The sequence below is a fragment of the Bombus vosnesenskii genome, unplaced genomic scaffold (assembly GCF_011952255.1).
Source record: "Bombus vosnesenskii isolate JDL3184/JDL3185 unplaced genomic scaffold, Bvos_JDL3184-5_v1.1 scf7180000014535, whole genome shotgun sequence".
Classification (NCBI taxonomy): Eukaryota; Metazoa; Arthropoda; class Insecta; order Hymenoptera; family Apidae; genus Bombus; species Bombus vosnesenskii.
In genome coordinates this window covers 390,793-403,001 of record NW_022883506.1, presented here as the reverse complement: position 1 = coordinate 403,001, position 12,209 = coordinate 390,793, and the positions used below count along the sequence as shown (strand labels likewise).

The window sequence follows — 12,209 nt, the reverse complement described above, 5'->3', positions numbered from 1 at the left end:
AATCCTTTATTGTACAGATTACAAATTGTGCGTGATCTTCGCACAGGTCCAGCAAAAATTTTACTCTCGCCATGTCGATGCAAGATTATTTTGTGAAACATAAGGAGATATTCTGTTCTAAACAGTGTTATATAGACCTGTGATTACAGTCTCAAGCAAACCTCGTGTCAAATTTTCTTATAACAGAGAAATTCAACCATTTACAACGTTTTATAAATTTATTTTAAGATAAAGTTCTATCGCGATGCTAATAGTAAGACGCCATCGCATACGCAACGATGTATCGTTGTTCGGCACTAAAAGGGTTAAGACCTTTCGCCAATCTTTTTGGCAATTTTTTTACAAAAGTCTTGTACAACTTTTCCCGTCAACATTTTGTACATATAGTTATCCGTATTTGAGTAAGTCACAAGTTTATTCTTCTTTATTTGTATATTATACAAATCAATAATGACGATAATCCAATAACTAGCTTTTAGTTTCAATACATATACGTACATCACTAAATATAGAACTAAATATAGAGGTTGTATAATTTAAAGTCTACAACATCTTCATTTTCTTTCACAGAATCAAAACGAATGGCTCTCTACCACGAGACAAGCGACTCGGTTATAATTCACCTTTCGACAGCCCGAAAAGTCCATCTAAAAATCAACCACACTTCTCCTTCGACACTACGAAACAATCGAATTCGGCTTCATACGAGAACGTATGTGTGCAAAATTCAAAAATCATATTCCAAAATGGTAACTCGCCGAAGAATCGTCGAAACCAGGCGACAAGTCATACAGACAGTCAAACAGACAACATACAGAATCATCCACAAGCGATCACGCCGAACAACAATAACAACAGCCAATCCATGATGTGGCCAAACATTCATGGCAACGGGGACCATAGTTTTTGCGGTTCGATCTCACAAGTTCGTAACTCGGGTTACGAGAATACGGCAATCGATGGGTCGATGTTCAACAATAACGGTGGTAATTACACGCAGATCGTTGATCTAACGAAAGACACTTATGGAACCATCCAACTGAATGGGGCGAGGATTAACGGACAACCAAATATTCATTCACGAAACTACGACAATTCGATAAACGGGAACGTGAGCCTGTATGAGAATGTGCTGATTAATTCTGTACAGAACAACAATCAAAACAATCATTCCATGCCAAAGAAGAATGGTCAGTTATCGAAATCGTGCGAGATGATCGAGAACAAGCTGGCAATATCTAACGACGACCTTCTAGAGGCTATCGAGCAGCTTTCCATGCTTTCCAAATCCAAAGAAATTTGCACGATTCCCAAAAAAAACAATTCGGAGAAGGACAACGCGAAATCGAACGAGGCTAAGGCTGATAAAGAAAGGAAGGAACTCGAAGAGGAGGACAGAAAGAAGTACATAGAGTTCCTTCAGAACGAGAAATTACATATCCTTGGTAATATGGACGTATTAAAAAGGAGCGTCGCAGATATTGAGATCCAGGAAGAGGAAATTAGTAGGGAGGTCCGTTATTTAAATCCTTTTTCTTTCAACTAAAAGATTTAACAAATTTTAACTATGCATTCTACCAACTTTTTAAAATCGAAGATTTTCTTTCAAAAGGAAAGATGTTGTTACCATCGTTAGTGTGCAGTAGTTTTCGTCTCTTTCCTATTTCTTATCTATGAAAATAATACAAGAACTTATTTTCATATTATTACATAGTATATTATTAGGTTATACACGCACTAGCGACAATTTGTCGCTCTCGCTCACATCAGTGGAAAGTTCAATTTCCTCTTCTTCTAATAACAAAAATATCAGCTTGCAGTCGTATCATCAGATACGCGCATACCCATCTAACTAAACGAATGCCACTTTCGTAAGTGGCAAAACCATAGCAAGACAAATCGTCCCCGGTGGCCTATACCCTTTAGCATTAAATAGTACCGACGAATGAATAATTTCGAGTTTAAAGATACAAGTGCATTCGATGGTAAGGATAATCGAGAACTGGAACCTTATCCTCTTATCTACGTTTACCTTCGAGTTAAAATTTATTTACTTTTTCTTATTTCGCAATGAGATAAGGTATTACCCTTTGCTCTTAGTCTTGCTCCAGCTTACTCACTAACGTTCAAACATTCGTGCATCAAGCATTTCTAAATAATACATTTTAGAGGGAAGAAACGAACAATTATGAAAAAGCTCGTTCTCTTGTTTTCCAGGATCAAATTCCTAAAACAAAGTTTAGAACAGGTTATTAAGAAAAACAATGGTATCGTTTCTCCTATAATATTCTTTAAGCATTAATTATGTGCATTTTGTGTGTGACAGCTCGAATTAGAAAAAGCACTGCTGTCTGCAGAATACGAGTCGGAATCGTTGAAACTCAGTCAAGACGAGGGTGAGAAGATAAAAGTACAGATGCGGATAAACGAACTGGAGAGACAGATGGCCGAGGATAACACGAGTCAAGCAAATTTGCAAGCGGAAGCAAAACAGAGAGTGCAAAGGGCTCAGCAGACTTGTAACAGTTTGGAAGAGGAATTAGCGAATTGCGTGGATGAAACTATGCAACAGAATATCAGCAAGAGACTTATGGCTCAGCAAGACGTCCTAGAGTCAGAAAGGAAGGCCTTTGAGGATTTGGAGTTTCATCATTTGGAAGAGGAAGCGAGCAAACTGGCAACCAGGGAAGAGTTACAGAGGTAAAAGTATTTCATGCACGATTGTGCGATTAAATTTCTTCAAATCCTTGTTGGTTTTTCATCCTTGTTTTACCTTCTTTATGATACATTTTTCATTCTCAAAAATAATTATATTATATTTTTATTGTCAATAAAGCTGTCTCGTATCAACTGTGCATGATCGATAGAGTCGATCAGTAACATAGAATTGATTTTATAGAAATTTTAATTGTTAAACTAATCCACGAAATGGTTCTTCTTTTACAAATTAATATATACTTTAGTATGCTAATTATATGGTGATTGACAATTGAGTCTAACATAGATTTGGCGATGTAAATGTCTGTTTTAGATACTTGAGCGAATTGACAACCAAGATAGAGACCAGAAAGGTTCGATTGAGCCACTTGGAGGCACAGAGATCCGAAGCAAAAAGCACAGCGACTAAAGATGCAAGAAGCCTTGAAAGGCAGAAGTTGACGCATTTGAAACGGTTGGAAGAAGTTAGTGAATTTGTAGATTATTTACAAAACAATCAGAATATTTTAGTTGTTAATGACTGTTGTTCATGATTTTTGTTTGATCTTGTCTCTTATCGTCATAGGGTCGAAACCGAGTTAGAGCGATTAACGATGAACTGATAAAATTGGCGCAGAATGCTTGCGAAAACAGAGACGAGAAACGATCTCCGAGCAGGGAAGACTTCGACAGGATCTCCAGGGTCACTACTGACTCTCCCATTGTAAACAATCAGGGCAGCTTGGGAAGGAAGACTATCGAATCCCTCAAAGAAATTGAGAGAAATCGACAGCTTCATTTAGCCAAACAAGGTAAATGGCTTTACGAATTGTATAGCCAAATGTGTTAAATAACAGAAAATTTATTTCTACGAACGCACTGTAATAAATAACAAAATGAATTTTAGAGAACACAATTACGAAGAGAATTATCTAACAAAATATTTAAACAGACAATGAAACTTTTGATGCTATTAAATTATTTTCTACTTTACTCGTGTTATAGGTAGCCAAGTAATTTCGGAAGAAAGACGAAGAGTGGAGGAATTGAAACGAAGAGTTCAAGACGAGGTTCGGTCGCAGTGGGAAGAAAGGAAAATGAACTGTACCTCTTTTAACAGTGTTGAGTCAGGAGAAGAATCCTCTAGTTATTCAACGGGACCAGCAGAAAGGTAAGTCACATGTTCAATTATGCCGCCTTCACAGCCCAAATCACGCATTCTTTGCTTGTTCTCGTAATGATGCGTTTTTCTGAACGAATTTACAGATGAACGAATGCTAGTTCGCTCCCCGCTTTAATAAAATTAAAAAATGATAGTGAAAACGTGAATCCGTTCATTTTATTAGAGTGGGGAGCGAACGAGCATTCATTCACCTGGTTTGAACGCACCATAAGAAAGTGAGAAGGAACGAAAATTGCATGGTTTGTGTTTGATAATCGCACGACAGAATCCTGAAAGTCTGAAAGAAACGACAGGGAGACAAGTACGTTCTGAATTTTGTGAAGCGATATTTTCCATTGTTATCTTTCTGTAAATTCTAAACATAAGTACATTGAAAAATGTATGGAATTTAAAATGATTTCACAAACATTTGCAAAGTTTACAATTCTTCGAACGATATATAACGAAAATATAGATAGGTAACTGATAAAACATTTTTGAACATAGATAACATGATTGCGTAACATTCAACAAATATAAAAAATTTAAAAGTGCTCACAGTGTTGCTTAGTTAGTAAGTGTACAGTATAGATATATTCTTTGTACGTGTGTGTACAGTATACACGAATGACGAAATCGCCTCGTTCTGAGTGATCGTACACAATGTCACTTTAGCAATAGTGGCAGAACGTGTCTTATCTGTAGATTTAGTGATAAAAAAAGTCCTCGATGCAGTTAACAGAAATAGGAAGCGCGTGCATTTTTTGATTAAAAACGATCGTTTGTATCTGTTCTACGGTTTCACGGGGAGACGCATTCGCAGTATAACGCGTCAACGAAAGTCGTAAATTCTTGTCTCGATACGATAATCGACGCCACGAACCAGCCGATCCCCTATTTCGGTTAAGATAATAGGGGTGGTTTGAATGATTGTAACACTGAGTTAACAGTTTAAATGTAACTCTTTACTCCCAACAACTTTTGAAGAATATAAGTGTCCGCGAGTGATGCGTGTGGGAGATGTAGAAGTGTTTTGAGCGAAGAGTTGTTAGCAAGTGATTTTCTGTGACGGTAAGGTTTGTAGGGAAAATTAGTAATGGGTGCTGGCTGCTCCTCGCTAATGGTCGCTCGCGGGTGGAAGTGGCCCTCGAACATCAGACATGGGATTCCCATGTTTTACCTGAATGAGCAATAACCCTAAGGAGCTTCTCGACTTGAAAGATGTTTGTAGTAATTAAGGGCCTTGACAGTAAAGTAAAAAATGCTAAATCTTATGACGGTTCCTTAGGATCCGAGTAAGCATGCTTATAGAACTGGTGGCCATCTTGACCGAAGGATGGATTATAGTATATGGTAGGATCGCGGGACTTAATAGTAACCATTGGTACAATTTAATTTATCGATTTAACTGAAAAGTATAATTTGAGCTGTATACAAACGCCAAGATGTCAAGAACAAAAGATTTTACTTGTTATGCGTTAAAATATCGTGTAAATATTTCTGTAAATATTGTCAGACACGTTTATGTGTTTTCAGCATATTGTAGTATCCCGATCAACTAAATTCTGATGAACTACAGGTAAAAAACAATGAAAGTGCTGACGGGACGAGAAAGATGAGAAATCTCGATGGGCCATATACCCGTGGCCCTTTACGGCATTGGGTAATTAAAAAAGGTGTACTTGATCGTGGGTCATCCACATCTGTGGAACACATGTGCGTGCTAGGAATACCAAAACCGTGGTATGAAAGGTAGCCGTTAGTCAGTTGCAACTAGAATTACGAGGGAGCACGAGTAGTTGCGCGTTAATTGTTACTCGTAAATTGTCGAGTCGTTGTAAATTGTGAATTGTGAATCGTCAGTTGAGTCAAGTCGAGTTGAGAGCGAGTTGCGAGTTGGTTAATCATTAGTTGCCGAGTTGTTATGAGCTGTTAATTGTAAGTTGCTAGTTGTGAATGATCAATTTAGTTGTCTTAGTTATATCACATTAGTGCATTAAGTTCACATTAAATAACCATCGTTTCCTGTTTAAATCACAATAAATAAATCTATAAAGATCGTTAACCAGTGATTTCTACGATACTAATATCGCTTATGATGGATATCATGTTTGTTAACACCGGTCATCAATGAGTTAGACTCTGATTCTGACTAGTTTATGTTAAATATTGGTATTTTCTTTTTTTAAAGAAAAAAGTGAAGCACGATTTTCGCACGATTAAGACGTACTCAAGATGTGGCTTTCCGTAACATTTAATAGACCTTTACGTAACAAATAGTCACGAGTTTTTCCTTTGTTTGTAAATGGAACGGGTTGTGCAAGAATTACATGGCGCACGTGATCTACTCGCGTCGCGTCACTTTTAATCGGGCAGTTTCGTGAAACGGGAATCTCATCGAAAGTAAAAGGCGTCGCAGCAACCTTGATAGGTAAGAAGGAGCGACGCGAGGAAGCATCGGAATCGGCGTCGACGATCGTAGATTGTCCGGTTGATTACGCTGCCGGCAATAAAACGCTTTATCGGCTCTGCTGCTTGTCCCGCGCGTTACTTGGATACGCTTGGGTGGGGTATTATCAAACGATACGGTATCTGTTGCAACGAGCTGCCTTTCCGCGGTTAGCTGACGCTGTTGACACGTCGTTTCCTCGTCATCTTACTCGTTGTGGTTAATGAAAGTGTACATTGAGTAGGAACTCTGGTAGTTTGGATAGACTCGATAAGATAGACGTTGCTTATTGCTAGAAGGCAGGATTTCGGTGATCTAGAAACAGATAGAACAAATATATATTATAGGAATCTCGCGTGAGTCAGTGAAAAATATAGAGTTCTAAGTGACGAGCTTTGTGAGTTAAACGAGAGTTATAAATGAATGGATCTTAAGGCTTCGAGAATGTAACACGTGCATAGAGGATGGTTCTTGAGAGGAATATATCTGTTATACGGAAGCAGAACCGTTAGGAAAAGTTGAACTCTAATCATATCGAGCTTTGATTCTACAGTCGAGAAGTTTGTAAAAAGTGAAATTTATCGATTTAACTTCTGGATAGCTCATATGAGCGACGGATCGCGTAGTAACTGTCTTTGATAATGAAGAAATCGTGGAACTTTAATCACGATTGTAACAGAAAAACGTGAAATTTTATTTCAGTGATAAGATAAACGCAACTCGAACGAAACATATACGAATCTTATCAAATTTTACGGGTATATCGATGGTAAAATCCGTTTCGTGTTTCGAGTATTCCTCTTTTTAATTTGAAAATAAAGCAACGAACGATTTACGAGGAATAGAGTTTCGTGATAATGAATGGGATCAGAATCGTAAATGCAATTCGAATAACGTTTGTTGCAGAAGAACGCATCGTTGCATTGTAAGATCATAACAAAGGAAGGGACATTGCGATAATGCGAACACGATGAGTCCAGCTGTATAAAGATTGATTTATTTGATAGGTAGTATTCGTAAAAGTGTATTGCGCGGCTTTAAGATTTATCGTGGGACGGAATCGAGTAGAAAGTCCAAAAGATCGATCGATGACCTAAAGAAATCGTCGCTGATAAATGAAGAGACTATAGAAAACGAACACTGTGGAAAGAAGAAATATAAGCAAAATTAATTAATAAATAATTAGAGATTCTTTGTCGGAAAGTCTTGTTTCAACTGCTTATTGGTATCGTATTTTATTAATTATGTTATTATATTGACACCAAACTGTTTATGTATACCTATATCTGTAACGATTATTGATTTCTAAACTTCAGATTACATTGGCAGACTATAACCCTTGTTTCTCATAAGCAAACGGAGCCTTGATAACAGAGTACATATATGTTATAGAAATTACAACAAATGTGAAAGTGTCAGAATATACTTTGACAGAATCATCTCCGTTTATAACCATGAGATTTATCAAAATATTTTTATCTACTCGAGTAAAAGTTAGAGATTAATCTTATTTGGTGAGAAGAATTTTACAAAATTTCAAAGAAAATTTAAAAAAATATACGACATACGTGTAGACGCAATCTCGCGAGGTTATTCCACATGCTGATGCGTGCATTTTTCGAAGGTGAAAACGCAGTCAAGGAATCCATTAAGACGAAGAGCAAGGAAAAAGAAAGGAAATATTTATCGTTGAAGAACGTCGTGGTATCGTCTACTCTAGAGAAAAATAAGAAATTGATAGTAAAATGATGCAATTGAAAATTTGTCAGAAGTCGTGTTGAAATTGTGTTAAAGGATTTTTCTGGAGAAGGCACAGTGGTCGCGTGAGTGATCGGGAGGGTGCGAATTAAAGGGAGGAGAATGCACGAGAATGAACGCAAGGGAAGTGGGTGCGTCCGTTTTTAACGAGGCTAGGTTCAGAGGATGCAGCTTGATCACTTTCCTAACCAGCAATCGCTTTTACATTGTCAGCAAGGATTGGCTTTATAAAAATTTCTATCGACCCTTGGAAACGCACTCGCGCGAATTTCGTCATCGGTACTTGTGAGTTTAGAAAGATTTTGTTTTTACATATTTTTTTCTTTTTTTTTATAATTTTTATTGATTAAATGTTTGGTTGGTCGAGAAGATGTAGGAAATTTTAAGAAAAAGTGTTTCAAGTTAGAGGACAACTGATCTTTGTAACACGTATAAAATTAACACAATTGTGTGTTAGTTCCTTAGATAATTATACAATACTTATTGCATAACTAATGACGAAGCATTCTATAGCTTCTGAGAGTAATAGCAAGAGAAGCGCTCTGTTCCAATCGAGGCGTACATTTCAAAATAAATTCAATAAGATTAGAATTGTCCGCTGTTAATTCCTATAAATTAATCCATAAACTACAAAATTGATGTCACTCTTGTTTGCAGCACGTGCTGAATGTACGATCCTACCAAAGAGAGAAACTTAACAGTTAAGATAAATTTGATCTCTTCGTTCTATTCAAATATCATCTCTCTCTCTCTCTCTTTCTCTCTCTCGCAGGTAATACTCGTTTATCAAAGAACTTCTATTTCAAGTAGTTTACTCAAATTTCGACAAGATATCCATGAGAATGCTTCCATTTAAACGACAACTTTATAGTATATTTGATCACACCTCTTAGTCAAAATTACAATTTAACAAATACAAAGATAATAGCCTTTCTTCGCCAAACCGATATACCAGAAATATATTTTGAAACTTCCTCATATGTATTATAACCTTTGCTCCTGCACATTTTTACAAGAAAACGATAAAACAGTCATTTTGACGAATTCTCCTCTTCAATAAGGTAACAGAAGAGACGATTGTACCTAACAGGATCACCCTGTATATACTTCTCTCTCTCTCTCTCTCTCTCTTTTTGTCTGCTACGGCTCCACCTCTTGACAATGACCACATCCATGGACACTGAGAGCTCGGCAAAAGGAGCAAACGAAATGAAAAAGATGACCCTGTTCCTGGGGGGCCAAGGACAACGTCTCCATAGCAACGGGATTGAAAAGAGTGTCGTCGAGTTCGGTTGAACATTGTAGAAGAATTAAATGCTATGCTGGTGGCACCGTCGAACCGGTCGACCGAGTCACTTTGTACTTGTTAGGTTTTAATAATACCTGCTGCGGCTATGGCCTCGCTGGTAGTGGCGATCCTCGCCAGCTAGAAGAGCCTGCTGCCTTCTCCGGCTTTTTTCGCGATCTCGCGTGGCTCGAGTTTACGGGACGGTGTTCGATACGCGAAACGAGAAGCACTCGAAGGAAGATCACATTGGTGATTACGTAAGATAAAAACCGGTGATATTCGATGCGGTTGACGTAAATCAGTTGGAAGATGCATTGCTCGTATGGTCCGGTTACCACGGTGCTTATGGCTGCTTCGAATTCGTTACCAACCAACAATCCAATCGTTTATCTCGTTCCATTTATTTTCTGACTTTCTTTGTAACTGTCGAAATACTGTAGAAATCGTTGGTCGAAAATTTCGTATTGTTCTAGTTAACGATGCATCGAATCGTTCCTAATTCTGAATTAGTGCTGTAAATTATTAGTGCCTAATCCTTCGCTTAATTTTCGTATCGATGTGATTTCCAATTGTTTTGCGAAAATTTTCACCGCAGATATTATTGTCAATGCCAGCTTAGATTCTTTTGACGTGTTCCGAGATGTGGAAAAAAGTAGACATATTGCTAGTTTAAGTAGACATATAGTTTGAATATGAGTGAAAAGGATATACAGGATAATAGGAATATACTTTATTTATTCGTTTTTTATTGTTAGAAAAATGTTGCGATCCGTCAGAGTTTATTTGCTTTTGGTGCAATTATACGATGCTACAACGGCAGAATAGAATAGTACAGAAACAATGCTAACAAACAAAAAGATAAAATAGATATATGATTACGTAACTCCGATGTTACATATGCTATTATAGAGGATTAATTATAATCTTAACTCAACTATAAAATAAGTAATCTCAAGGCAACTATGTATATTTTAAAGTCAATTTTAAAATCAATATGAATAGGAAAGTAACTAACTTTAGAGTGCAAATACCGCAGGCACAATTTAATTCAAAAAATTGACGTACAAGTTTTCGTTTATCCTTGTCATTAGGAATAAATTGAATTTCTTTTATCAATGCGATTTCGATGATCATTTGAAAATAGAAATCAATTAACGACACTAAATTTATAGTGGTAGCGGAAGCAGCGACAGTGCAGAGGGTGGAACCAACGAGAAATTGTCTGGTAGCAAACTTTCGGAGCTCACGTCATCCAGTCCAGGACCTTCGAATAATTCCTACAGTCTGCTCCAAAATGATAACGTGAGTACATAAATAAGTCTTCCTCCAAAATTTGCATCTTCATTAGCTTTTCTATAATTAGTAGCTGTTAAGGTTATATATTTTTAGAATACTAACTCTTCAAAAACTTAGATATATGTATGTTCGCGATGAAAAATATCGATTAGCGATTAATGAACTTTTGCAAACATTTGTTCTATTGAAAACGGAATGAAAAATGGTCCTATACAGAAAAATTTGGTCAGTGCAGATGGAAGGGAAATGCACATTTCCGATTAGAAAGTACTTATTAACAGTTTCGTGGCATTCACGATCATTAAAGCTTGACGAGACGGTTAACTCGAGACTGAACTCGTGACCGTGACACAGCAATTTCTCATGAATGTTTAAAGCTGGTTTAGGGTAAATTAGAAGAGACGCATATTTCGTCTAGATGCCAAGACTTTCATGCTTCGAGAAAAATATAACTCATCTTGGCTAACGAAATGTCGAAGACTTTTGACGGGTCGAGCCGCGTTCTAATTTGTATGAAGGGAGCAAAAAATTAGTGAAAAGAAATTTTGTTACGAATTTGTCTGAACATCGGAATTAAGTCAGGGCCATTTGACAAGATTTCAAATGAGTCATGGTTCTCTTTGCTCCACGATTTCGGCTTTCTAATCGTTGATAGTTTTGTCAAAATATCTACCGCTACAGTATGTTAGATAGATCATATTTTCAAATATTTTAGAGCATTTCAAGTGGAAAACACTGGAATGAGATTGTCTCACATTTGATCTTTTATATTAAACTTGAATGATAGAATTCTAACTACGTCGATTAGGATAAAAAATGAAACAGAAAATTAAACGGATAATGTTGGTGGTATACATATGTATATAACAAAAAGAAAAATCGATAATTATAGGAAATTCTGTTTCTTATCGCTACTGACGAGTTTCAGCTTAAAAGTTCTATCGTCAAAAAGCAAACAAAAGGTCCCGTCGCTATATTTATCTACTGTTCACCGTGATGCCGATAAAAGTTGAGTGGTTAGTCATCCGATGGGATGTTTATTCATTTTAAAATTCGAATCAATTTCTGGTTTGGTTTGCGTAAAATGCATTGAAAACAGACTGATGGACAAATAAGTGCAGTGGAGTGAGAAATTTGGAAAATTTCTAAAAGCTGTAGCAACTGCTTATTGCAAATCATTGTATGTACAATCTTTCTATTTCAAAATTACACGAATTTAAATCATTAATTGTATTTAGTCTATATTCCATCCGTCAATAAGTTTATAAGTATTACTTTTTCATAACCAGTTCTTTAATTCATACTTTTTATCAATAGCATATGTTTTATAATTTTTGCAGAAACTAGTTTCTAAAATCACTATTTCGTTACTTATTTCACGATCGTAGCTTGTTTGGAATTTAATATCCATTATATTACTTAATATTAATATATTAATACATTAATTCAGTATTATTTAATATACAAGAAAAAATGGAGGAAAGCACAGAATTAACAGCGAACGAGTTTGTTATTCGAAAAGTTTTGAAAACGAGAAAATTGATCGTGTATGTCAAACT

The 12,209-nt window shown here is 36.5% G+C and overlaps 1 protein-coding gene across 3 annotated transcripts in view; it reads left to right on the top strand.

The window, feature by feature from the left end:
• LOC117240049 (pleckstrin homology-like domain family B member 1) overlaps nucleotides 1–12,209 on the top strand; it is a 63,031-nt gene that overhangs the window by 42,202 nt on the left and 8,620 nt on the right. For all 3 annotated transcript variants that reach the window (XM_033505904.1, XM_033505905.1, XM_033505906.1), the window contains 6 exons: nucleotides 571–1,513; nucleotides 2,327–2,700; nucleotides 3,032–3,182; nucleotides 3,284–3,509; nucleotides 3,703–3,868; nucleotides 10,527–10,656. In XM_033505904.1, the coding sequence (XP_033361795.1) occupies nucleotides 571–1,513; nucleotides 2,327–2,700; nucleotides 3,032–3,182; nucleotides 3,284–3,509; nucleotides 3,703–3,868; nucleotides 10,527–10,656 (1,990 nt within the window). The remainder of the gene's footprint in view (nucleotides 1–570; nucleotides 1,514–2,326; nucleotides 2,701–3,031; nucleotides 3,183–3,283; nucleotides 3,510–3,702; nucleotides 3,869–10,526; nucleotides 10,657–12,209) is intronic.